The sequence below is a fragment of the Mchenga conophoros genome, linkage group LG9 (assembly GCF_057382185.1).
Source record: "Mchenga conophoros isolate Kocher_MC1m ecotype Shallow Benthic linkage group LG9, M_conophoros_male_GT1.1, whole genome shotgun sequence".
In the NCBI taxonomy this organism is placed as follows: Eukaryota; Metazoa; Chordata; class Actinopteri; order Cichliformes; family Cichlidae; genus Mchenga; species Mchenga conophoros.
The window spans coordinates 1,017,159-1,044,392 of record NC_140534.1 but is presented as its reverse complement, the minus strand read 5'-3'; the positions used below and the strand labels follow the sequence as shown (position 1 = coordinate 1,044,392).

At 45.8% G+C, this 27,234-nt stretch overlaps 2 protein-coding genes across 3 annotated transcripts; both read left to right on the top strand.

The window, feature by feature from the left end:
- The first annotated feature begins 363 nt into the window (after window positions 1-363).
- alg14 (ALG14 UDP-N-acetylglucosaminyltransferase subunit) lies at window positions 364-6,402 on the top strand. 2 transcript variants are annotated; one of them, XM_085286120.1, is made up of 4 exons: window positions 364-616; window positions 3,918-4,063; window positions 4,990-5,112; window positions 6,022-6,382. In XM_085286120.1, the coding sequence occupies exons 1-4, from the start codon at window positions 475-477 to the stop codon at window positions 6,250-6,252; spliced, it is 642 nt and encodes a 213-aa protein (XP_085142246.1). In that variant the 5' UTR covers window positions 364-474; the 3' UTR covers window positions 6,253-6,382. The 2 variants fall into 2 exon arrangements, with proteins under 2 accessions (XP_085142246.1, XP_085142247.1); XM_085286121.1 differs by lacking the exon at window positions 364-616 and adding an exon at window positions 750-1,604 and having other exon boundaries at window positions 6,022-6,402.
- A 131-nt stretch (window positions 6,403-6,533) lies between these two features.
- Window positions 6,534-24,127, top strand: LOC146566567 (calponin-3-like). Its single transcript, XM_085286119.1, has 7 exons — window positions 6,534-7,057; window positions 17,378-17,499; window positions 21,442-21,508; window positions 21,612-21,749; window positions 21,844-21,960; window positions 22,146-22,292; window positions 23,273-24,127. The coding sequence occupies exons 1-7, from the start codon at window positions 7,001-7,003 to the stop codon at window positions 23,603-23,605; spliced, it is 981 nt and encodes a 326-aa protein (XP_085142245.1). The 5' UTR covers window positions 6,534-7,000; the 3' UTR covers window positions 23,606-24,127.
- The last annotated feature ends 3,107 nt before the right edge of the window (window positions 24,128-27,234 follow it).

Sequence of the window (27,234 nt, the reverse complement as noted above, 5' to 3'; positions counted from 1 at the left end):
GAAATATCTGTTTTCCTCGTTTTTGTTTGGTATGACTTGAACACTGAGGGGGCGTGTCAGCAGCGGCCCACGGCTGCTTTCAGGTCCACAGCTCAACCCGATCGTTGAAGATTCAACCTTCTTCATTTGGCACATTCAGAGTTATACGAGTACAACATGCAGTGAAATGTGTGCTGACACGCTCCTCCGCTGTGCAAAACACGGATAACATTGTCATCATTATTATTACACTTACAAATTACAATGAATTTAAAGTGAAAGTCGACGTATATTTTTCTTTCATAAGCTCCACCTCCTCAGCACACTGCAGATTTATAGACACGTGTCCAGGACGTCTGAATAGATGTGGAAGCTAAAAACAAAGTAACGTGAACACCAAGCAGGAGCTGGCTCTGCCTACCAGCCCGCACTCAGGGCTTCCCCGCCCCACGCCCTGTCTGGTTTTGGGCACGCCAGGCTGCCGTAGCCGTCACGATGTTGCTGTTGGGGTTCACATCAGCAGTTTTACTTCTGTGTTTATTTTTCATCATTCGCCTTTATATCGTTGTGAAGACGGGCGCCAACTGCAAGCCTGGAAGCAAGGGTCGGGTCACTGTTCTGGTGGTCGCGGGATCAGGTAACAGCGCGGAACACGGCCCCGCTGCGCTGCGTTCAAGTGTCACAGAGAAAGCGCGCTCATGTTGTTACGTTACAAACAGCCGTCAGCCGGCCTCCGTAGCTACCGGGCTACACCGGGCATGGAGCCATGTTTCACAGTGTTTCAGCAGCACTGTGACACCGTGGGTGTATCGGACACGGCGTGGACGCATGCTAATTCTAGCCATGCCACGTATCTGCTGTTTTAGCTGTGGATACTGAACATGTTTGCTTTGTGTCGGGCAGGAGTGCGACACTTCCGCCACCGTACAAACAACATCCCCGAGCTTCCGGTACACTATACATACCTAGGGTGTACACAAAGGTCATTCTGGTGATTAGTGAAGTGAAAATCCGTCAAAATACTGGATTTTTCTTAATAATTCCATCCAGATTAAGCGATGCTGGTTATTTTCTATGTATTTAGTTGTTAAAAGTCCTTAGAGGCAGGAATAGTTGTATTTCCTTGAAGAAACACAGTTTGGATGCATGCGTGGACCTGTGACAGGCGTGAGTCCGCTGGTTTTCCACGCTGAGATGAGGGGAAACTGCTGAGTCAGTCATCTGTGTGAGGTTGTTGCTCTCTGCCCTCCTGCTGCACACGGACCACATGTTTGACACCCCTCTCTCCGTCTTCATTCAGAAACGTCAAACATAAACTCACACGTGGATTTTGAAGCGACTTTTTAAATGAAGTCAGTTTGTCATCAGCAGTTCAGTCAGAACCTTTTTCCACTGAAAATCTCCTGATTCACTCTCAGTGGGTCTAACCAGAACCACATCCACGTGAAGGTGTTGGGCTGTGATGATTTTCACGCCACATCCTGTGGCACGTGGGCTGGTTTAAAGACACGAGTGTACGATCCGAGCCTGCTCCTTTCTCCAAACGTCAGCAGCATCTCTACGGGGAGAGCTCATCTCACCAAAGGATGCACTTCCAGTATGCATGAGCTTTGTCCGGCTCCAAGGTGACGTTTTTCCTTCTGAGACTCTTCAGTCCATTCCTGTGTAGGTTTCCAGTGGCTGTCATGTGTGAGACTACAATTCCCAACAGTCACTAGTGTCTCTGCAGTTGTTCCTGGGTCTTTAGACACATCTCGCACTAGTTTGCTTCCTTTCCTTGTTCTGTACTGCGTGGTCCTGCTTCTCAGTGCAGTTCTTGATGTTGGGGTAACTGTGTGCTCGTGTGCATCACAGGCCCATCGCTGTGTGATGTGTTTGTATTCTTGTCTTCAGTTTCTGTCAGCTGTAGTTTGTCCCTGTTAGGTAACAGCTGAATGATTAGATTTAAAAATCCAAATTCGGATGAATCAGAAAGTTGGTTAAATGATAACCACGAGCGTTCCTGCTGTCCATGGTAGTGACAGAGTGCTTTGGTGAGAGGAATAGTCAGCAGTATTCACATTACTCTGCTGGATTCAAACGGAGGCTCTGACATATCAACTCAGGCTTCATCTTGAGAAGTGTTGCTGAGCATGCTCACTGGAATTGGGTGCAGGTCTGAAACGTGCAGCCAACACGACCGTTAGCCAATGGATGTGCAGTGTTCCTGGTCTCAGTGGTGAAAATACTCAGCTTAATGCTGACGATCCAGTACAGTCTGGAGCGTAGAGCTGGTCCTGGGGTGTAGCTCTGCAGCTCAGTCTTAGTTATATACAGTGAAATTACAACAGCAGTTATCTTCACACGTAACGACCCTACGGTGTTAGCGAGAAACCACAACAATCAAATGATCCCCTATGAGCGAGCACTTGGTGACAGTGAGACAAAAAGCTCCCTTTTAACAGGAAGTGACCTAAAACAGAACCAGGATCACTGGACTAAAGTATGGGAGAGAGGCTCCAAAGGCTAATGACATGCAGTAATAGCACATATACTATAGACAGCATGAGAAAGCTGCTTCTGCAGGGGTCATATGATAATCCAGTTGTTCAGTGATGACGCGACGAATCCTACTTCCGGGTCTAAAGTAGTCTGCGTTTAATATGGCTTTTGTGTTGTTAACATGTTTAATGTTGTGTATTTTCTTCTATTTGATCTCAAAAAGCTCCTAAAACAGTCAGTGATCGCTGTTGACCTCCCTCGGCTTTTATTACCGCTAATCATTTATTTAAGCTCAGTTTTTAAAACCTTAGGATGTAACTACAGCCCAGCCCATGCAGCAGTATATGAATGACTAACCTCGTATTGTGGATGGATTATCTCAGTTGTTCTCCTGGCTGAAGTTTGGTCCTTTTACAGCATCCTGCCATGCGATTACATTTGTTCCTGACCACCGAGAACACTCACGTTAACTTTTATCGAGTGGAAAAAAAGTTAGCTTGTTTATATTATGCTAACATAGCTGTGTCGCTAGCGGTCACGTAGCACATCATTATATACCAGCTAGCCCAACTTCAGTAACCCTACAAACGTCACTGCTGTTTAGTTTCTGTCTTCATTTATGCTGGAAGTGATAACAGAGCTGTACGTTTGAATTTGTTTCCAAAACCCCGCAGTCAGGACATGCTATATTGTATTTAGATAGAAGCTAGCGAGCTAACTCCCTGCTAACTTCTAACTCCGTTAAATGTCATAAATTCCGTTTTCATGGATGCCTGGATGTTAAACTCAATTGTTACACCTGGTAGAGCAGAACGCTGATCATTTTATTAAAGATGAAAGACTTTAGACAGTTTTTCAACTCTCAGTAATGCCATAGTGATCGTTTGATATATGGACCTGCAGCGGAGTTTAGGTCCAGACACGGCTAGTGACGTCAGACTGAACAACCGGATACTCAGAGGTCTCTGAGGTCTGATGGGGCTCGGCCGTTTTGGGGAGATTGGAGTTGTCGTAGAAACAGTTTGTAGTCATTATGGGAACCTGCTGATGTGAGAATGATGTATAAACTATGATAAAGCATTTATAATGTAATGTCACATTTGACCTTTAAGGTCAGTAGACCGATGTGAAGTTCAAAGTGATAATGATGCTTTATAGAGCTGTTGGTCCTAGATGCTGAGCAGACTCCTGGCTGTTTCTGGCCACGTGCACGTCCAACACTGTCAGTGATGTCCTGTGGTGTGTCCTCGCTGCCGCTTCACGCCCAGCACGGACTGACCTGTTTGAACTCATGCTGGGATGAAACATACTTTCTAAATCAAATTGAATGTCTGTCTTTATTAAGTGTCCATCTAAAGATGAGCGTGTATGACGAGCGCAGTGAGGACTAAGAGTTCAGTGTCCTCCAGGTCGTGGTTAACCTTGTAACTGCTGCTGTGCTTCTTTCTGATTTGTAGGTGGTCATACCACAGAGGTCCTGCACCTGCTGCAGTGCATGTCTGCAGCCTACACACCTCGACACTATGTCCTCGCAGACACAGACAGGATGAGCGAGGAGAAAATTTGCACGTTTGAAAGCCTCAAACAACAGTCGGACTCACAGGTACGCATGATGGAGCTTTTGGTTTTAACTCAGTGTGGTGATGCACAGCGAGAGCTCACTGAGCTCTGTGGTCTCCATGGCCCAGCAGCTGCACCCCAGCACAGTGCAGAGGTTCAGATACAGCAAAGCGTGCCACCGCTGGACTCTGCAGAGGACTTGCTGCTCCCACAGGACTGCATCATCATAGGCAGGAGAGTCCTGACACAGCAGGCTCACACACTGGAAGAGTTACTTATTTCCTGTCCTTCAGGAAAGTATCACACTGACAGTACTCCACTGCCAGGCAAAGAGCACATCAGCAAAACAGAAAGTAAAGTTTGGCCTGTTGGCCACCAGCGTTTCTGAAGTAATCCTGTTACTGTGTGGTTTAAGCTGTCTACCGAAGCGCACGATCTGATATCCTCGTGTTGGTGTTGTTCCCAGATCATCATGAAAATGTTCCAGGTTCAACATTGCAAGTGACCAATCACATTGTTGTGACGTCATACTTTTGCGACTTCGGGAAAAACCGGCGTAAAACAAAAAACTGTACTTAAGCTGCGAGAAACCGCCTCTGTCCGCCGATCAACGGACCCTGACCCTAACTCTTTAATAAACAGTAAGCAGAATTGATATTGTCCTCGCAACATTGGAATTTCATAAATGCACGAATGGCTTGGCGTGCAAAAGAATAACGTCACAACAAAGTGATTGGTCACTTGCAACGTTGAACCTGGAACAACATTTTCATGGTGGTCTGGGAACAACACCAACACGAGGGTATCAGATCATCCCTACAGAAGCACGTCCTCGTGTGTCTCACAGGTCCAGGCGTGTGGTTGGTTTCTGTTTGTCTTCAGTCCCTGTCAGCTTACAGCTCAGTGAATCCATTTAAACATCTAATGTCAAATTCAGACGAATGTGACGCACACGTGTTTGTTCCTCAGTTCACCATCTGTCGGATCCCACGGAGCCGCGAGGTGCACCAGTCCTGGAGCTCGTCTGTCGTCAGCACTCTCGATGCCCTGCGCTATTCCCTGCCTCTGGTGTTCAGGCTCAGACCGGACATGGTGAGTGGAGCAGGCTGTAGTGAACAGTGGCTCACACAGCGGTGGTTAGCACGCTGCAGCTGAAGGCATGTTACCAACGGAATATTCCATCCATTATATTTGAGTCACAAATACTGTTGTGTTGTTAATGAGCGACAGTAAATGGAGAGAAAACGGCTTCTCACTGGTTTCGCTTTACAAAAACATTTGTTTCTGCTGAAAAACTGCTTCTGTTCAAACGCTGGCTGTTTCAGGTCTGTTTTAGTCGCAGCTGAAACGCTGGCGCTTACGTGGCGACGGCGCCGAGCGCTAAACGAAGCGTCGAAGCAAAGGATCATTTTCTGATCAACTTATCGCTGCAGCCCTGCTGCTGTAAGAAGGTTTGTGCAGGGAAACAGACGGCTGAGAGGTGTGGGTGTAAGCTGACTGCAGAGTGGGGCTCTGCATGCAGAGGAGCTGTATGATTACTTCTCCAGACTCCACGGCAGCTTTCCTGTAAACTCCACCAGCCTCCTTCAGTGCTGAGGCCTCGTACTTACTCAGCCCCCTCCCTTTGTCTCACTGAACGCAGTCCTCGGTGAGTCAAACGCGTATCTGTTTGAAACATTCTGATGCATTTGTGGTTTGAGACGGTTCAGCTCAGCCGGGTTTGGCCTTAAATATGTTCGGTAAGCTCCAAACCCCAACAGGGTTTCCCTCTTTGACTCTCACAGTTTCTACTGAAGGACCTGAGGAGGGGAGGTCACTGTGTGAGAACAGAGGCTGCTGCGCTGCATGTCCGAGGCGTCCTGTGATGACAGGGAGTGCACATGAACCGATCCAGAATGGCCTTTGAGCCAGTCTTTGTCACATGACACACAGTTTTGTAACAGATGTACAGAATAACCTCTTTCCACGGATGTGTGCCCGCCCCCCCGTCTGTGTTTTCAGGTGCTGTGTAACGGCCCGGGGACCTGCATCCCCCTGTGTGTAGCAGGACTCCTCCTTGGAATTCTGGGAATAAAGAAAGTCCTGATAGTTTACGCTGAGAGTATTTGCCGTGTCCAGACGTTGTCGCTCACTGGGAAGATCCTGTATCCTGTATCCGACTACTTCTTTGTACAGTGGTCGTCTCTGAGGGACAAATACCCCAAATCCATTTTCCTGGGAAGAATGGTGTGAAAGTGTCCGATCCACACGGACTCATTCCTGCTGTGTGATGAATAAATGCTGTGTCTGTATTGTTGAGTTGTTTGTGCCATTATTTACTCTCATTACTATTAAACTACTCAGAAAACAATGCAGTGAAGGTGAAACTGCTGCACCTGCGCATCGCTGGGGAGGCTGATCGTTATCTGTCCGACGTGGCATCACGTGTGATCGCTGTGGAGCCCACACCGAGCACGAGTCCCTGCATGAGAGGAGAAAGATGGACACCATGTCCACCCGCACATTCCAGGATCACCACAGTGCACGTGGGTTAGCATGTTTTCCCTGACAGTACACACGCGTGTGTCTCATGAAGCTGAACGCCTGTTAGTAAGCCCACGCGCAGCCTCTGCTTCCACGGCACGGCGGGGAAAGGAGCGGGTGAGATCTGTGTGTTTCTCGGGTGCTGTGGGACTTGGTTAAAGCCGCACCAGCTTTTCGTTTCCAGCCAGCCTGCAGACCAAAGCTGAGCTGAACAGGATTCCTAAAAATGATCCCGGTGTGGAAAGTTTTGGTCATGTGTGGAAGTTGTACTCATCCAGGGCTTTCAGGATGCAGCCGACACTGAGGGGAGGGGACAGGAGGCGGGGGGCTGACCGTGCTCTCGCCTCGCGCACTGCTTGAGCTCCCGTCGGGCCGAAACAGTCGCTGAGAATCCGTCTTTTCCACAGACGACTCCGCGGACTTTGCGAGTAATCCCGTGGGTTACAAAAGCGCCACGATGACTCACTTTAATAAGGGACCAGCCTACGGCCTGTCTGCTGAAGTCAAGAGCAAAGTAAGTGCTTCGGTCGCGTCTTTACTTTGTCTCACGTTTCCTTCGCTTTCAGACTTTTTGTGTGGGTGCTAGAAGCCCGCGGGCCTGTCGGTGTGTCTCGCTGTGGGCCGAACACGAGAGTTTAAACAAAGGTTCGGTCCTCTTGTTTGTCTGAACGCTTGTTCCCGGCGCTCGGGAACTTTTCCCTTCGTGTCCAGCACGAAGAAAGACGCGGGGAGCGTTACTGTGACCGCAGCCGCCTCGGTGCCAAGCGCTGCTTTTACGCCTCTAAAGCGTTTGAAACAGTTTGTTGAACTTCTGATGAGATGTTGTGATGAAGATGTTTGATGACGACAAGCTAAACGGGATCTGTGGAGCAGCTGGGAGGAGCCCGGACACACTGATGCTTCCATGTTGCCTCAGATTTTAGGAGCAGACTTAGAACAGCAGTCAGTGTCGTGGCAAATATTCAGAGGAACCAAACCATCTGTTAGTTTCACGGCAAACGGTCTCCGTGGACAGTCTGTGAGGGATGGCTGAAGGATGACGCCATCAGAAACACGTACAAACGCGCACTCTCCACGAAGTTCACGTTTCTTCTGTCTGCTCCTCACAATGCCTCCATCTGTTACTGCGTGTTCACGATGCCCCGTGAGATTTACATTACCCACGCCACGCATGACTCGCTGCATGAGGGACTTCTGCAAACTTGGGATTTGAAAGTCCGCCAAAATGAAGTAAAGGACTTTCGAGAGCGTTGATTTGAAAACACATCTTTTGTGTAAGCATGAGAAGTTGGTGGGCACGCTGCGTGTGTGTGGACGAGTTAGTGTTTTTGGCTGTTCGTGTGCCAGGACGTTTGTTTGCCTTTGGCCTCGTCTTCTGTCCTGTCAGCAGTCTGAGATTTTAAGAACGAATGACACGCGGAACCAAAGGTAGATGTTCCCCACGTCAGCCAAAGGCTCTGTCCCTGTGGTTCTTCAGCATCACAATGATGGTCTGAAGGCAAAGAAAGATACACAACAGGTTTCCTTTACCAAGTGGATCATCACGGCCTAGCCACAGTGGTCCGTTTGATTGACCTTTATTATTATTATGTATTTATTTTATTTTCAGTTGTTGCAGACGGGACAGACATGACTGGGCAAGATAGAAAAACACAGGGGAAGAGGGAGAAAAGGCACTTTTCACCTGGATCACCTGTTGAGAGGAAGGAAACAAGCAACAAACGAGCAGCATAATAAACACAACAGCATCACAATAATCTAGCTGACAGTAGATATTAAATATTGAATGTTATTGTGCAGCACGCAGGACTGACAGCGCTCAATGTGCTTTGAGGTAGCAGCCAAGAAAGGTGTAGTTTGTGTCTGTGCACCCCTGTGTGCACCCCTGTGTGCACCAGCACGCTTGTATTCAAAAGGTTTGTCTATGTAACGATCTGCTAATGTCTTGTGATTGACAGGCCCCTAGGTCGAGAGTATGTGCTTCTGGAACACAGAATGACAACGATTTATAAAACAGACCTATTTTTTTATTCAGGACGACCCAAAGTCGGTGACAGAGCCCAAAAACAAAGAAGGAAGATGCTCACAGACTGCAAGAGAAACGTTTTCCCATGAGCTTATTTTAATCAATATTTCGATCACCACAGTCATCTGGCTGCAGATTGAAGACACTTTTTCCCACCTGGAAGTTCCATCCGTGTTTCCCGTCTACAGCTGATAAAAACGCGACGTGGCAAAGCCAGCGTGCCGGTTTCATCCGAGGATGAACTTTAGGCTCTGTGGTGATGTCGCTGCAGACGCTTCCCTACAAGCACACAACCTATGTGTGTCAGTCTTAACATGAACAAACAATTAGTCCTTGTGACCTAAATCAGTCTCCTCAGAACTTAAGCTCAGCATCTGGAGATGCAGGTGAGCATGTGAAGCTCCATCAGACTGTTTCTGATGATGGACATTATGAAAGCAGCTGCTGGTTAGCTTTGACTGTTGGTTAGCTGCTAATGCTGTTTGAGTCACATTCATGGTACAGACTGTAACCGAGTCACATGGCTCTGTGCCAAAACACAGGACATACAACAGCAGCCATAGAAACCGTAGACTTGTACGCTGCAGCTAGTCTCACGTCTGTCTGGCACTCGGCGAGCATCAACTTCTGTTTGGACGGTGGACAGCTTTCTGATTTTGTGTGTTAACCTTCAGTGTAAGAAAAACGCCTCCTGGGATATCACCTGGTATACAGCTGTCACTGCTCAGCACAAACCTCAGTATCAGAGCTTCAGCAAAGGAAATGCATCAGTCAGCTTTTGTTGCTCTTCACCATGAAACAAAGAAACACAGAGTGAACATGAAGCAACTGGTTTAACGTGAGAGGAAGAAGCGTCTGTTGGTCAGTAACTCAAAAATGGGAGGCACAAATAAATGTGCCAGAGTGTCCGTCAGCATACCGAACCAGCAGTGTGGATACAGTCCAGTCACACAAGTCCTGCACTGTAGTGACGTATCAGCAACAAGTGTGTGTGTGCACAGCTTTTAGCTGTCGCAGGTCCTCCTCCCAGAGCCTGTTTCTCTTTGTCATATCAGTGTGACCAACAACTGCCACATTACCACCTACTTAAATGATCAATTCCATCCTAATACAGAGCTGCAGCCAATACAAGGCCACCGGTGCTGCGCCGGAACGTTCCAGGTGAACTTCCAGGATTTGCTTCCTGTGAAGGATAGTAAATGATTACCTGGATCACAACACAGCAATGGGACGAATGCACTCAGCCCGACTGCCCTCCTGTTCATCCAGGCGTGTGCTGACGTTAGCATTGGCAGTATCAAAGAAGCATCTGTGAAACAGGCCAGGAATCTGTGCAGGTTTTATATTAGTAAAAATTTCCCAGAGCCCAAAAATGTCTAAATATTTAAAGGGTTTTCCATCATCACAGTGGAAACGGGGAAACACTAGTGTACTTTACACAGTGTGTTTGTACAGAGGGAACGTCATATCGAAGCTCTGTGAGTTTGTTGGCTCACACACTTTTCTATGTGTGTTTCATATAGACATGAATGGAGGAGAGGCCTTTTTGATGACATGCTGAGAGGAACCACCACGGTTCCTTTGTGTGCTCGCATGAAAAACACGTGGAAGCTCCTGATGCCGTACGCTGCCTCAGTGGTTCCCCCTAATTTTACAAGAATATTCAACATCACTGTCAATACATTTTTCCAAAAATGTCTCTGTGTGCAAAGTGGGTTTAAAAACCTCAAACTGTGGGATACAGTGTGTCCATGATTTGGGGAACAAACTGTGGCAGGATCCGTGTTTGTGCCAAGGTCGGTATCACCGACACAATGTGTTCCTCCTGCGTCAGTGGCTGGACACGGGATCCAGTTTACTGCATTATAGAGAGTTAGACGGGGAAGTAGTGATGTTTTAGTTTTGTGAACGGTGAGTGTCGTTACATCGCCATTCTGTGGAAACCAACAGCAACAAAAGAAGTATCCATAACTCCAAATTTCGAGTCATTTGCTCTGTCAATCAGTAATCCACGTGGAACGCGCACTCAAAACCGGGTCGCAACAACTTGGCGCTTTCGAGAGTACGTTTGCTGATAGTAACGCTAATAATTCAGCTAATAACACAAGGATTTCATCATTTGTGAAGCCAAGCTGAAAATAATCAGCAATTTGTGCATTCATGACTGTAATCCTGGTAGCTTAGCTGTAGCATTTGTAGCTGAGGGCTTCAGCTTCCGGGTAACATTACTGGTAGATTACTGACTAACTCGAAATTTTGAGAAAATAACTCAAAATTTGGAGTTATGTGGATGCTTCTTTTTTTTTTTTAGTGGTGGAAACGGGCCTCCATACCATTCAGTTTGAGGGTTACAACAGAAAATTATATATTTATTGTTCTCACGTGGTGTTGGACGGGACTATTTTAACAAACGAAGGACATTTTGCCCGATAATTACTTTTATCCTCCTGTAACTGTACAAAGTGCTAACATCTCCAAAGTTTCAGGAGTAGTTAGTCGTTATAAGAAGTGTTTGTGAACTAAAAATCAAGAATGTGGGATCCTGTTTGTCCGTGATTTGGAGAGCCCAGTGCTGCTCCCCACACAGGGGAAACTCCTTCTGTCGGCACGACAGCTGCTCTTCTAGTCTTTGGCTTGGAAGCATCTTTGACGATGCTTCAACCTCTGCTTTGCTTTTGTGTCCATTATACTAGCAGTGTTTTCTTATAAAAACCATACTGCGCCCCCCCTGCAATGGCTCTGTGCCCGCCACTTTGGGAACCACTGCACTACATCATGATTACTCTGAAAGCAGCATCGTGCACTGCTTGAAAGTAACACTCTCTCTGAAAGTTGAAGCACAGATAAAGCCTTGATCAGAGACGGGAGAATGAAGCATGTCCGACGGCAGGCCGGGCGTCCGACGGCAGGCCGGGCGTCCGACGGCAGGCCGGGCGTCCGACGGCAGGCCGGGCGTCCGACGGCAGGCCGGGCGTCCGACGGCAGCACATCCTAAAAACCTGTTTAAAATGGGAGAGCACCCATTTTAAACAGGTTTTTAGGATGCTGTCATATTGCCGTGTGCTCTGATAATGGTGTCGATGTAAGAACTGGATATGATTCCCTACCAAAGTTCTGGATTTTGAGTCACGTTGGTGTGAAGCCATGTTCCTTCTGAACATGTAAATATGACTTTTGTTCCCTTGTGTCAACAAAAGCAGAGCAGCAAATGGCTTCCATTGCGTAACGTGCGATCAGGAGTCCACGCTCTTATCCTGTCAGCATACATCACATTCCTGAGATTCTTCAATGCCTCGATCCAGCCGTCCGCCCGCTACTTTTCACTCGGCTCAGTTGGCAGATCGTGTTATTCCGGTCTGTTCAGTAGACGTGCTGCATAATTCATGTCGAGTACATCTCCTGAGTGTCATTGTTAGCCTGGGCTCTGATTGATCCGCTATGGAAATCTTATTTATTACGATATGTTTGATTTTATCGAGGTTTTTATACCAGATGGCCTAACCTGTCCTGTTTAGCTGGGCTCAGGAGTACACTAGCTTAGAGCCCCCTGTTGGTCTTTACCTGCTGCACATGCAGCATTAGTACAGTAGCCAATGTTGCACTGGTGCTGCAGGGTTTGAATCGTATCCAACAGCCTGCAAATTGTTAATGTAACTAGTAAAGGTTATTATGGAGTTCCACAGGGTTCTGTCTACATCATACATGCTTCTCTTAGGCAGTGTCATTAGTAAGTATAGCACGTGTTCTCACTGCAGTGCAGATGACACCCAGCTCTATCCATAAGGATGACATTGATGAATATGGCAGGGATGTTTTACAGACTTGTCAACAGTTGCAGTGAGGTTTCTTTGTTGCTTTTGTGCTGAAATACCAGAATAATAGTTTGATTATATGAGTATCAGACTCGGGTTTAGTCTGTTGCCCCAGCAGTTCTGCATGCAGAATGGAGCAGCCAGTTACATAAAAGTACAATTTTCTTCATTGTGACCAAAGAATTTTACGCTGGTCATAAAACGAAAGCAAGCATTCGACAGTTTCCAGTATTGTACCATTTATTTCACTGGTTTTCTATTACAGTGTAACGTTGTTTCCTGTTGTGTGCTCAGCACGAGTGCTGGACTGAAACCTGCTGTTTGATATCATCATGTGGAGACAGATTCCAGTGTGTTTTGAAAAAAACAAACCTGATAGTGGGCTGACAGACCAAAATAACACACACACACGCATGTATGTAAACATGCATTGTTTGAAAATGAAAACTAAATATTGAGTGAAATGTCACTATGAGCATGTATTTGATGGGGAACATGAGCTGCAGTGTCTGTGACTGGAACGTGTTCGGTTTGTTGGGTTTCAAAGATAATGTTTGAACATTTGACCAACATGTTTCACACGATGGACACATTGTTGCATGTTTCCTCAGGCTGCTGGAGGGAAGTGCTGTGATCAGAGCTGTGAAATCCTAACATGATCGTTTAACACTGCAGTGTGTTGGTGTGATGAGTCAGACTGGTCTGGTTACTCAAACTGGAGTTCCTCCGTGCTGCTTTACTCTTTGTTCAGTAAAAATGTGAGACGGTAGTGACTGACAGCCTTGAAGCAGCTGTGCCTGAAACTAAAGCTGTGACACAATCTGAGGAGTTTGAAGCCCTGCAAGGTTTGAAACGTCAGTTCCACTGTGGAACCAGTTCAGAGTACATACGTGCACTGGTTTCACTGGTCGTGTTTCCAAATACATGCTGTTTGGTACTGATGACAGAAAAAACCAAACTGTCAACGGTGGGGAATCCTGGTCAGAATCAGACGGAGTCTGTTTGACTGGTTTTCTTGTGGCTTTTATCAGGAACTGGGAGAGGAGGCCGGACTGGTGGTCGGATAAAACGAGGTATCTGCAGAACTGTGATATTTTTATTTCTTTATTCTTATTGGCTTGTTCATTGTATTTATTGTAATAGTGGTGCTTAAAGTGTGTGTGTGTGTGTGTGTGTGTGTGTGTGTGTGTGTGTGTTTGGAAGAGAAACAGGTCAAAGCATTTCTGTATAAGTGGATTAAAATGGATGACCATGCTTCTTAATTCAGATCAAACTGAGGTTATTGTACTCGGCCCTGAAAAGCCTAGAAATATGGTATCTAAGCAGATTCTTACTCTGGATGGCATTACCTTGGCCTCCAGTAACACTGTGAGGAACCTTGGAGTCATTTTTGACCAGGACATGTCCTTCAACGCACATATTAAACAAATATGTAAGACTGCGTTCTTCCATTTGTGCAACATCTCTAAAGTTAGAAATATCCTGTCTCAGAGTGACGCTGAAAAACTAGTTCATGCATTTATTACTTCCAGGCTGGACGACTGTAATTCATTATTATCAGGAAGTCCTAAAAACTCCCTGAAAAGCCTTCAGCTGATCCAAAATGCTGCAGCAAGAGTCCTGACAGGGACTAGAAAGAGAGCAGATTTCTCCTGTTTTGGCTTCCTGTTAAATCCAGAATTCAAAATCCTGCTCCTCACATACAAGGTCTTAAATAATCAGGCCCATCTTATCTTAATGACCTTGTAGTACCATATCACCCTATTAGAGCACTTGGCTCTCGCTCTGCAGGCCTACTTGTTGTTCCTAGAGTATTTAAAAGTAGAATGGGAGGCAGAGCCTTCAGTTTTCAGGCCCCTCTTCTGTGGAACCAGCTTCCAGTTTGGATTCAGGAGACAGACACTATCTCTACTTTCAAGATTAGGCTTCAAACTTTCCTTTTTGCTAAAGCATATAGTTAGGGCTGGACCAGGTGACCCTGAATCCTCCCTTAGTTATGCTGCAATAGACGTAGGCTGCCGGGGATTCCCATGATGCATTGAGTTTTTCCTTTCCAGTCACCTTTCTCACTCACTATGTGTTAACAGACCTCTCTGCATTGAATCATATCTGTTATTAACCTCTGTCTCTCTTCCACAGCATGTCTTTATCCTGTCTTCCTTCTCTCATCCCAACCGGTCGCAGCAGATGGCCCCGCCCCTCCCTGAGCCTGGTTCTGCCGGAGGTTTCTTCCTGTTAAAAGGGAGTTTTTCCTTCCCACTGTCACCAAAGTGCTGCTCATAGGGGGTCATATGATTGTTGGGTTTTTCTCTGTATGTATTATTGTAGGGTCGACCTTACAATAAAAATTGCCTTGAGGTGACTGTTGTTGTGATTTGGCGCTATATAAATAAAATTGAATTGAATTGAATCATGATCTAACTGAAGACTGATGAAGCATATTCAAATCTGCCTCAGTGTTCGTGTGTAGAAATTCTAGGTTACAATAAGACAGAAAAGAAGAAAAGTTTGGGCTTTAAAATCTGAAGAGCTCAAGAAGATTTGGATTTCTGCTCAGCCTCTAACACGGGGAGAGTGCATCTTCAGATCTGAGGGTGCTCGTCGTCTCTCCAAGCTTCTTACTCCCAGCGTTAGCTCAGACTAGGTTATATTTCAGGTGATTATTATTTTGGGATTATTACTGTCTGCATTTGTTTTTGCTTTGCTAGTTTTCTTTAATAAAATATCCTTCATTAAAGAAGTCTAAACTTTTGACATTTTCGGCTTTTTAAGGGCAAAAATCTGAGTACTACTCCTCAGTAGTATAAATAACTTTTAAACTGCTGCAGTAACATGTAACAGACCCTTGAGACCTGCTGTCCAGGCCGCTAAATTTAAGCCCTTTTTGTTAGAGCTGGTAGTTTTTCTCTGCCAGTATAAAAAGCATCTGTTTGACCAAACTGAAAGTGCAGTCGTTCAGAAATGGAACCATTTTGGAACAACTGCAGGTTCCAAGATCGTGAGTTCTAACAGTTGTATGCAAGGACAAGTTCTTCGAATGCTCCCCTCTTTGCCAAGGTCGAGAGGAAGACTCAAACTGCCTTCCTCGGATTGGAGAAGGTCGGTTAGGATGTTCGGGAACAACCTGGGATCCCCCAAGTCTCTGGCATGATGTGGGACAGCAGCTTCTCTGAGTGCCAACTAAAAACTAAAACCTGCTCCTAAGTAGATGCTCTCAAGCTCGACTGAAATTTGGAGTTTTGAGGGAAACTTTTGGGGGATTTTTTTTAAAAACGTGTAATATAGCTAAACATGACAGCACTGATTAAAGAAAGGCCCCACAGATATAATCAGCCCTTATTCAGTGGACAGTTGGCCATAAAGCAGCTGTGTCCATCCAAGTCTGGGAGAGATCTTTCTTTGCATGTTTGTGCATGAGCTCTGTGCTTTTCCTGCTTCATCACAGAAGTTCAAAGAAACAGTTTTGTTATCACGTTCTGAACTTTGTCCCGTTTTTCATGGTTTTCTGTTTTAGTAACTGAACTGGGAGCCAGCCAGTTGTGTTACCACACAACACAAACACAACAGCTTGGCTGCCTGAGTGAATGTGTTAAAATAAATATGTGGAAATGGATGTTTTTAAACGATATCAACAGTAGTTTTGGAGCAGCAAAAAGAAGTTGTTTTTCTGGATAATACATTTACAATATGATGAAACTTCCTACAAAAACAAACACTCAGAGATATTATCAGATAAAAGTCCTCCATTGTTCCTCCGTATGCTTCAGAAAAGCAGAGTCCCTGTGCTTTGGATGGGTTGTGGTCCATCTGTCCTCTGTAGCACAGGATTACCTGGTGAGATGGATTCAGTGGAGAGTGAGGCTTCCACATGTGTTTGGGGCATGAGCTGATCCCAGCAGGAGTGTTTGTTTAGTCCACATGATAGAATAGAACAAACCACAGTGATCAGCAAGGGCGCTCTATGTCCTGTTGATTCTGGAGACTTTGTGAACCACTTTAATCTGTCAGCAGTTCTTTACCAGCTGAACGGGTAACTGGATGTGTTACTTGGCATCTTAAAAACCCCAAAGCAGTAATAATTAGAAGCAAAATGCCAGTGCCTGTTCTAAATCAAACCGATAAGAAGAAAAGCCCTGCTGGCTGCTCTCCGTTACCTCCCTGACCTCTTTCTAGGAACGCCCTGTTTCAGTCTTTTACTGTGATTGATGGAGAGCCTAAGAGAAAACGACGGTTCAGGGTTAACATGTAAAAACCTTTGATGGAAAGTGTACCATGTGACAGCCCACCATTTAAAGGACAGCACAGAGAGACTCTTGGACCTCAGCAGAAGATAGTTTAAGACCACCAAGCACCTGTAAACCACAATTCTATTATTCATGACTGCAGTGTTAGTGTGTCCCTCGTGGTCTGAAAGTTACTGAGAAAAGGTTTTAAAAAAGCTGTTTCTGCTGCAAGTGGCCAAACCTCATCATTTAAGAGTGCCCAGACCCTACAGGACCCTCTGAGGCTGACCTTTGACCCTACACTACCCTCTGAGGGTGACCTTTGACCCTACAGGACCCTCTGAGGCTGACCTTTGACCCTACACTACCCTCTGAGGGTGACCTTTGACCCTACAGGACCCTCTGAGGCTGACCTTTGACCCTACAGTACCCTGTGTGGCTGACCTTTGACCCTACACTACCCTCTGAGGGTGACCTTTGACCCTACAGGACCCTCTGAGGCTGACCTTTGACCCTACAGTACCCTGTGTGGCTGACCTTTGACCCTACAGTACCCTGTGAGGGTGAAATATTTATTTAGTTCTGTATAACCAAAGAATACACGTTATACATTGGTGAGGCTTTGGTCAGATGAAACACGACTGATGATTTTTGAAAGCTCCGATGTCTGTAGATGGTAAAGGCTCAGCATGGTCTGCTGGGCACTGGTGCTAGCAGCTGTGCTATCACAGACTCATGTGGTCATATTATTATTTGTGTTTTAATCTCTCCAGATTGCTCAAAAATATGACCCACAGAAAGAGGAGGAGCTCCGTTTCTGGATTGAAGAGGTGACCGGAATGTCTATTGGAGAGAATTTCCAGAAAGGCTTGAAGGATGGGGTCATCCTCTGCGAGTAAGTTCTGTTTGCTCTTGTGTTACTGCCATTGTTGGGCCTCTTGATCTTTGTAATGGAGACAAAAGCAAATTCCATGTAACATTAAGTATGTTTTCTAATCGATTGAATTCAGTTTGTCACCAAACCAAGGCTCTGTTTATTGTAACACCCACATCTTTGTGGTGCGTCGGCCGGTCATGCACCCTCAGTTTCTCTAACCTGTGGACACTGAGTGGACGATCATAGTTTTTACTGCCGTTTTCATGATGTTCCTGCACAGAAGCTCAGAGACATGCAGACAAACAGGACAGATGTCGGAACAGTTTTGAAAACTGGAGAGTTTGTTGCAAAAACCCACTCTCCAAAGTCGGCATCATCAGATCCTCTTTATTTGGCCAAATCTGTGTCCACAAACATGGACTCTGACTCTGGGTCACTTTGATCTATGCATGCAAACAAAAAGTAAGAGAAAACAAGTTACACAAAGTCTAACAAACTATACAAACTGAGCACAATAGTAGCCCAATGCACATATGAATGCTATAACAGCTTATTTCACAGTGTTCATCAGAGTGACAGCCTGAGGGAAGAAAACCTAGACGGCGGTCTGAAGGCAGCAGTTTGAACAGGATGGGAGGAGTCTGCAGGCAGCTGACGATCCTCTCTGCAGACCTGATTGTCTGTTGCAGTTTTCGGGGCTGAACTGAACCAGACAGTAATTGATGTGCATGGGACAGAAGGTGTAGAAGGTGACCTCCTGTGGCAGCTTGAACTTCCTGAGTTGCTGCAGGAAGTCCTCACGCATAGACTGTGTCTGGGCCTGCTTCCTACACAGTCTATGTGTGAGGAACACTTCAGATTGCAGATTGGAACTCCTCAGATGAAAACGGGCACAGGGGAAACAACCCAGAGCTTCCCCCCAGCTCCTCCAGTTGCAACAGAGGAAGTTTTGTTGTCTGTCTTTGGCTTCACCAAAGCTACCACGGCCATATCCCACATGCCAAAGCAACGGAGGAATGTGCTTCTTTTGACAGCAACACACAAGGAACCAGCAGTCAGTGATGGGGAATAAAGGATGCGTGAAAGCAAGAAGCAATCCTGGACTACAATAGGCACAAATATTGCTTGGATAACTTAGAGGGTGTTGGCACCTCGAGTTGTAGAAGGAAAACTAACTGATGGCTCTTTTCTCCAATCTCTTGGATGTCTTGGGATATGATGTCTTTGTCCCGCCGGAAACATCTTCACTGAAGTGGGGGAGTCCTCTACATACCTACAGTCAAAGGAGCTTGCAAAGAAAAGCGTCTGGACTTCTTTAAGTTGCTTGAAGACGTTTCACCTCTCATCTGAGAAGCTTCTTCAGTTCTAAGGTCAAATGGTGGAGAGTCCCAGATATAAACCTAGTGGGAGTTTCCCCCCACAGAGGGACAAAAGGACCCCTGATGATCCTCTAATCGCCTGAGCCAAGGTGTGAAACTGGGCGTGGGTCCCAATCAGCCAGAGTTTCGAGTGAGTTCATTGTGAAACCTGGCCCCACCTTATCATGCGAATTCCTGAGGTCAGATGGCCCAGGATGTGAGTGGGCGTTAAGGCGTCTGGGAAGGATCTCAAAACTGGATTATAGATGACAGAGAGTTGGTGTCGTAAGCCCCGCCTCTGTTCAAAGATGGTCGCTCACAGTGGACATAGATGCTTCTTTCACTCCTCTTCCAAACCATCTGTCCTCTCTGTCCAAAATGTGAACATTGGCATCCTCGAAAGAGTGTCCTTTATCCTTAAGATGCAGATGGAGTGCTGAGTCTTGTCCTGTGGAGGTGGCTCTTCTGTGTTGTGCCATGCGCTTGTGAAGTGGCTGTTTGGTCTCTCCAATGTAGAGGTCTGAGCATTCCTCGCTGCACTGTACAGCAAACACCACATTGTTAAGTTTGTGTTTTGGCGTTTTGTCTTTCGGGTGAACCAGTTTGTGTCTGAGCGTGTTGCTGGGTCTGAAATGCACCGGGATGTCATGCTTGGAGAAAACTCTCCTGAGTTTCTCTGATACACCGGCTACATAGGGGATGACAATGTTGTTGCGTCTGTCCTTCTTATCCTCCCTCGCTGGTGTCTGGTCTTCTTTTCTGTGCCTCTTTGCTGACTTTAAGAACGCCCATTTAGGATAGCCGCATGTTTTGAGTGTTTCCTTTACATGTGTGTGTTCCTTCTTTTTTCCTTCAGGCTTAGAGGGAACATGTTCTGCCCGGTGGTGTAGGGTCCTAATTACTCCAAGTTTGTGCTCCAGGTTTCACAATGAACTCACCCGAAACCCTGGCTGATTGGGACCCACACCCAGTTTCGCACCTCGGCTCAGGCGATTAGAGGATCATCAGGGGGTCCTTTTGTCCCTCTGTGGGGGGAAACTCCCACTAGGTTTATATCTGGGACTCTCCACCATTTGACCTTAGAACTGAAGAAGCTTCTCGGATGAGAGGTGAAACATCTTCAAGTAACTTAAAGAAGTCCAGACGCTTTTCTTTGCAAGCTCCTTTGACTACGATGACCTGGATGACTAATGTGTGTCCTGGGAGAGCTGGGGCACATGCTGGTGACCTCAACAACTGCAAGACACCCTTCTCCTAATTCTCAGCCACTTCTGCCATTGATCTCAAGATACAGTAGTCTGAACCAGAGTGTTCAGACTACCCCACACCCCCTAACCCACCCCACCAACGAAATGACAAGAAGGTGCAAAAGGCGCACCTCCAGGATTGGAACAGCAGCCCCTTGCACCAGGTGTAGAAAGTGTGCCTACAAAAACCACTCTACTGTGGTTAGTACATCTTGCTGCTAATGAGGATGCACACAGAAGCACACACTGGAATATGAATCTTGATCATTTTATTGGTCATCTCAGTGGTTATTTGGTCATTAAATTGCCTTTGTGGCCACTAACACACCATTTGTGATTTACTTTTTGGCCATTCACTGATACTCATTGATACTTTTAATTATTGCTACACATCTAACCTCCACCATGGTTAGAAAATAAATCAGTTTGCATGTATTATTTAGAAAAAAATGGGGATTTTATGCTTTTATCCCTATTTAAATCATTAAAATTATGTGATCTAACTGGTATTTAAAGGGTTAAAATTCTGAATTTGAATGAAATTTAGATTTTCATGAGCAGCACTGATGCTAATCTTAAAAAATCAAGTCAGAAAAAGTGGAATTTTTTCTTAATATATATGAATTTTATAGCATTTTGTAAACGTAAACAGGGGGTGTCCATTTTTGGCCACAAACAAGCTGAGAGGGAGTTTTTATGTTTTTGCTCTCCCTGCACAAAAACAACAATGCATTATAATCAATGTTGATGTGAATCAATTACATGCCCCAGACTCTACTATTAACAATACAAGAAATTTCAGTAGCAATGTAATTATATAAAATTGTGAGGTTGTCTTCCAGCTGGTGCAGTGGACAAACAAACTGGTGTTTAAAGGGTTAAAAATGTAAAAAGTAATAATTATTTTAGATTTATGAAAAGAACTGAAGTTAGTTAAAAGCTTTATGCAGAAAAAATGGCAAAAAACCATAAAAATAATAAAAACTACAGACCTACTTTTGGCCACCAACAAACTGAATGGGTCGTAACCCCAGAGGGTTCAGTGATGGTCAGGTTACTGCCACCTTAAAGGGCGTGGTCATATTTAAGGTCGTGACGCGATGTCAGTAGCACTGCTGTTTACCTGTACATTATGTCTGTGGGGTGGTTATGAATATTCTCTAATGGTTTGAACTTGATTTTGAAGAAATTCACATTTCAGGTGAATTTTGGTTTGATGGTACTTTGAGCGTTATAAAACAGGAAGTTATGTGAGTGATGCAATGTCCTCTCAAATGAAGGAAATGTGTCTGAACTGCATGATATCCGCTGCAGCAGTGGGACTAATGTGATGTTTTCTTCCCTGCGTCTCACAGACTGATTAATAAGCTGCAGCCTGGTTCAGTGAAGAAAATCAACCTTTCACAGCTCAACTGGCACAAGGTGAGCGCGACCCACAAACACTGCAGAGCTGCAGCTGAAGCACGTCACTCGTCTTATTAGTGCTCCGTCTCTTATCACTCTGTTTCCCTGATGCTCTCTGCAGCTGGAAAACCTCGGGAATTTCATAAAAGCTATCCTGGCCTACGGCCTGAAGCCCAATGACATCTTTGAGGCCAATGACCTGTTTGAAAACGGAAACATGACTCAAGTCCAGACAACACTACTCGCACTGGCTAGCATGGTGAGTGCACGCACAGCACAGAGGACGAGTGCGTCTTTCTTCTGTTATAGAACACAAAGCGCCATCAGTCTGACGAGCGTGTGTTATCTGACAGGCTAAGACTAAAGGCATTGACACAAAGATCGATATCGGAGTGAAATATGCAGACAAACAAGCTCGACACTTCGATGATGAGAAGATCAAGGCTGGCCAGTGTGTCATCGGACTGCAGGTAAATGAAGTGTGACTGTCACATGACCTGAGATGTGTCATCATTAGATTTAAACCATTTCAGTGTCTTTTGATGGAGCAGAGAAACACTCCCTGTTTAACCTGATACGTTTAAATGCCAACAGTTCACTGTAGAGTGAAATGAGACGAACTGTGTTTGCTGAGCTCGTGTCTCTGGTTTCTCAGATGGGAACAAACAAGTGTGCGAGTCAGGCTGGAATGACTGCGTATGGAACGAGACGACATCTGTACGATCCAAAGACTCACACTGACAAACCTTATGACCAGACTACCATCAGCCTGCAGATGGGCACCAACAAAGGAGCCAGCCAGGTGAAACCCAGTCTTTACTCTCTACCATGTGTCGTGCTGTGACAGAAGTATTGGCCCACTCCCTGATCATTATCATGGTCTTTTGTTTCGCATATTGTCCACACTTGGTGTGTTTAGACAAAGATAACCTGAAGATTTCATTTCTTAAAGGAAAAGCTTTGATTTCACTCGCTACACCAGGCCAGTCCTGAAGTTTTCAAAAAGCAACACGAGAAAAGCTCAGTGAAATCAGTCTGCATTTGGGTAACAAAGCCGTTTGGGCCTCGTTCAAACCACAAATGGAGGAGACCTGGAGCAGCCCTCCCAGGAGTGGCCGACCTCCCAACATTACTCCAACAGTGTCTCGACAACATGTGAGACACTTGAGTGGAACGTGAGCCCCACATCTATACGACTTTTCACATGCTGAGTGACAGTGAGGTGTGCGGCTCAGATTCATAAATAAATGAGTTTAGCTTTTTTGGTCAACACCTGAAGAAGGAAACAGCCACTGTGGGTTTAAGACTGTCTCTTCCTCATTAACGTCTCAAAGGAGCGTCGTGCATTGAAGACCCTATCAGAAATCAGCACTGGCATCAAGCACAGAGCAGTTTGATTATGAAAGCCAGGTGATTTGATTGTGGGACTCTTGTTAGCTTTTGCTGCGTCCCTGCTAAATAGCTTAAATAAAATATCCTGCACTGTATAAAAAGTCTGACGTGTCTTCAGGAGGACGGCTGCTTAACCCGACCTGCTATTCTGTTCATCAGAGGTTAGCATGGTTGGCATCAGGACAAAACACAGTCTGAAAAATGCAATTACATACAATGAATCTTAATTAGCCAAGCCATCATTTTAAAAAGTCACCTTTGTCTAATAATCAAACGAGTTTGATCTGAAACGTGTGCCCAGTGAAGCTCTGCGTTATTGCTCAGTGATCACTTTGAGTCCTCTCTGTGTAAATGTGTTTGTCGTGCTGATGTGCGCCATGTTTCCTGTAGGCGGGCATGCCGGCCCCCGGTACTCGCAGAGACATCTTTGATCAGAAAGTGGCCGTGCAGCCGCTGGACAACACCACCATCTCTCTGCAGATGGGCACCAACAAGGTGGCGTCTCAGAAAGGAATGAGCGTGTACGGGCTGGGCCGCCAGGTTTACGACCCCAAGTACTGCGCCCCCCCCACCGAGCCGGTCGTCCACACTAACGGCAGCCAAGGCACCGGCACCAACGGTTCCGACATCAGCGACAGTGACTATCAGGCTGAATTCCACGAGGACGAGTACCACGCCGGCTACCACCACGACTACCATTACAACGATCAGAACATCTGCTAGTCGGGCTCTCCACCTGTTAGCAGATGTGTTTTATCACTACAACAGAGCAAGTCTTTTGCTATCGCTAGTCTTTTTATTCTCTGTTATCTGAAACGTTGCTTTGTATTTCATCTTCACCTAGACTTTGATCTCAGCTCCAAAGTTTGTAAGACGTAGCATAGAATCACCACACGCACACAGTGGCAGATGCTGTTTTTAAGCTAATAGCCTCTTTTATAAAAGAAATGATGGCACACTGATGTAGAGATGCTGCTGCCGATGAATCCGATGAATCCCGCTCTTTGCATTCCTTAATGCTGCTGATCCATTCGTCGGCTCCAAGAGCACGTACCTCGTTTGGCGTTCATGCTAATGGCTAGACCGGAGTAGTCCTGAATTTCCAGCCTCCCTTTGCTCTTTGTTGTTCTGTGCCCTCTTGTTTGGCTGAGCTGTATTTATGTGCAGTGTCCCAAAGTAAAGCAGTCTGCTGTTCACAATGAAAACGACATGTTATAAATAAAGTTTTAAATCTTTAATGTTAAACCTGGACCACGCACTAATCCCAGCCTATAACATGCTTCTACTGCTAACATGGAAATCAGGTCACGTCTGTGGAAAGAGGCTCCGAGCGTGTCAGCCTCCAATCAGCGCTCGCTCTGATTGGAGGCTGACATCAGCGCTCGTAGTTGGGGAACAGACTGTAACCACTCCCCCACACAGGTACGGTGCTAACAGGCGTCGTCTGTGACAAGAGTGTGTGATGTAATCATCTGTAGATCCTAATAGGAGATATTCAGAGTACCTGAATCGTATGATGGCAACAATGGACCTGTGCACGGTACTTTAACAATCAAAGCACTATTTGTATTCAGAGCCTGAATCACACACACACTCATACAGATGCTTTATTCTGTGCTGAAGTACTTTCCACCTCACGTGCATACACAGTCATCAGAGGCAATTTGGGCTTCGCCAAATTGCCCAAGAACATGTTGCATTTACGTGGGAGAAGCCAGGAATTCAACCAACAACCTCCCGATTGGTAGCACCGGCTCCCTAGCAGCAGCTGTTCCTAGCAAGGACTAAAGTACCCTCCTCTTCAGGTCCGGGTTTCATCCTATTCCCCCTGTGGCTGCTTTCTTTCACCGCACAGACACGTGTGCTAGGTTGAAGGAATAATGTGGTGTCCCTGCTGGAATGACCGATCCAGGCTTTCCAGCCTCCCTGAACTCAAAGATGTGTGTAGCTAGTCGATGTAGTGTGCAGTAGACGCTGTTAAACAGTACAGGAATGTTACTCTATTACTACTTTTTATCTGGGGAGTATATCATGTCTACATTTATGTAACAATGTAGCGTTGCAAACATGAAAGGAAGAAGTGAAAATAAACCCTGTAAATTCCAACAATGATTATCTGCAGAATCTCCTTATGTGCTGGTCAGTGTGCAGCAGCCACGCTGTTGTGTAGAGTGCTACTGGGAGCCACTCGGTCCCATATTAGTACAGAGTATGTGCACAGGACATCTAAGCACCCACTCAGGACCAGCTCTGCAATGAAACTGTTTCCAGACACGCTCAAACTTTTAGTCTCTTGGTAGGAACTTGGCTGGACTCCTGTTATTCATAACGACCACATGGACACACGGCTTTACCCTGATTTCGTTTTGTTGAGGGACGTCTTTTATCTGCTAAATGTGTGACATAATGTTAATCATCATCTTTCAAATGATGATTAACATTATGTCGCACAGCAAGAAGGTCCTGGGTTTGACTCCAGGCCACGATCCTTCTGTGTGGAGCAGGTGACACAGGCGTGGGGTTCAGTTAACTGATGATTGAAATTGGTGGTAGATGTGAATGAGTGTTTGCCTCTATGTGCCAGCCCTGCAACAGACTGCTGGCCTGTTCAGGGTGTACACTATGGCTCAAACCACCCTCTCATCCTGAACTGGAGAAGCTTAAGAAGACAGATGAATGGCTGAAAACCTTCAAATGCATTACGTGAGATTCTTCCCATAGTGCAATAAAAAGACTGTAAAGGCTCTTCATGGTGCATGTAAGAGAAGTTTCCGCGAGGGAAAATCCAGTAAATCAGACAAGTAGGTCAGATTTCAGTACAGAAAATTCCAAGATGCATGAAAATGTCAACATGGCAGCTAATATAAGAAACCCTGTGTTCAACTGGTAACACACGAGAGCCTGGAAACAGATGTTTTCAGTGTGTGACTGGCTGCCACATCCATGTGCAGGTACACTTTTTAAATTGTATTCCATTACCTTTAACTCTGTATTGTGTTACCATTGTGTCATACTTCTGAAAGTTAGTAACTGACAAAAGGCAGAATATGAAGTTTAGATCTTTAAACAGTCTCTTTTTCCTCTCAGTGCACCCATCGTTTGCTGCCTGAGCTCATGTGATAATGACAGCGTCTAATTGGCTGTGATATAATAAGCATTGGCTTCTGTGTCTTTCTTCTGCTTGTCCTGTAATATCGCCCACATATCCAGCTTAACTCAGACGGATAGTGTAGCTTGAATGATACACGAGGGCTCTGACTATAGTAAAAGTGCTCCTCTAGTTATGTTCACTTCACTTTTATGTATAAAGTGTTCATTCACAGTTGTGTCACGTGCTTTGTTTGCTAGCTAAAGACAATATTAGAAAGAAGCGATCAGTAGGTGAGCTGCTCTACCTCCTGAGCTGCAGCCACACTGTGGCTTATCAGAACAGCCACAGTGTGAGGATGCAGCACTGTTACCCACCCTCTGTGGGAGCAGAGTGTAGCTAGCTGCTCTGCATGGCCACACATTAAAGCACTGGGCTTCAGAGACTGGTTAAAGTAATTTTCTTGAGTGTTGTAATTGCTTTCATGTTTTTCATGGTCTGTCTGCAATATAAATAATGAAATAATGACAGTTTGAAGAGCCATGAAAATATTCAGCCTGTGTCCTTCTAGTTAAATTTAGACCTCTAATTGTGAGGAGACAAGCTGTTGTCTGTTCTAAGCGCTCAGTCAGGCCCGGGCATTTCAGAAAGCTGAAAACAAAGAGCGTGCAGCCAGTGAGCTTCATGAGAATCAGATGGCCTTCATTCAAAGCCCCTTTTAACCCCAGGCCTCCCCAACTCCTCTGCTGCTCAGGAATAATCGCTGCTTTGTACAGGGCTGCAGAATCCAGAGTGAAAGCGCAAGACTCAATGATAGAGTCCAAAAAAACATGGTAACCGCAGCAACCGCAGAGGGCCCTAGAAGGCATGGCATAAAGGCACGGGCAGTCCTGCAGGCCCGCCTCGATGCAAGCACAAACCGTCCTGTGCTCCTGCGGCACACAGTAGAGGTTTTAGATACGGGTGACACGGGCGGTTGCCCGGGGCGGCATCACGGGCATCGGCAAAAAAAAAAAATGCTTGTACTCATGCTGCCCCGACGTCATGCCAGCGCATATTGGGAAATTCGTAGGCACCGATCGGTTTTCTATCGCCCATTTGCTGGGAGTAAGGGCGCCCTCCGTTTGCGAGGTGCGCCTGCTGCTGGCGGGGCAGAGAGGAGAGGGCGGGGCGACGAGGATTTTCTGACCGGCTGGAGCAGCGTCTAATAACCGACTCGCAAAGTAAAACAAAATAAAAATAAACCAACAAACACAAAAACACC

Bases quoted from the DNA above. Each gene is read 5' to 3' on its own strand.
- alg14 (XM_085286120.1), top strand. From the start codon at position 475: ATGTTGCTGTTGGGGTTCACATCAGCAGTTTTACTTCTGTGTTTATTT. The intron at 617-3,917 runs GTAACAGCGCGG...TCTGATTTGTAG, and splicing joins TCTGGTGGTCGCGGGATCAG to GTGGTCATACCACAGAGGTC. The intron at 4,064-4,989 runs GTACGCATGATG...TTTGTTCCTCAG, and splicing joins AACAACAGTCGGACTCACAG to TTCACCATCTGTCGGATCCC.
- LOC146566567 (XM_085286119.1), top strand. From the start codon at position 7,001: ATGACTCACTTTAATAAGGGACCAGCCTACGGCCTGTCTGCTGAAGTC. The intron at 7,058-17,377 runs GTAAGTGCTTCG...TAATCTCTCCAG, and splicing joins CTGCTGAAGTCAAGAGCAAA to ATTGCTCAAAAATATGACCC. The intron at 21,961-22,145 runs GTAAATGAAGTG...CTGGTTTCTCAG, and splicing joins AGTGTGTCATCGGACTGCAG to ATGGGAACAAACAAGTGTGC.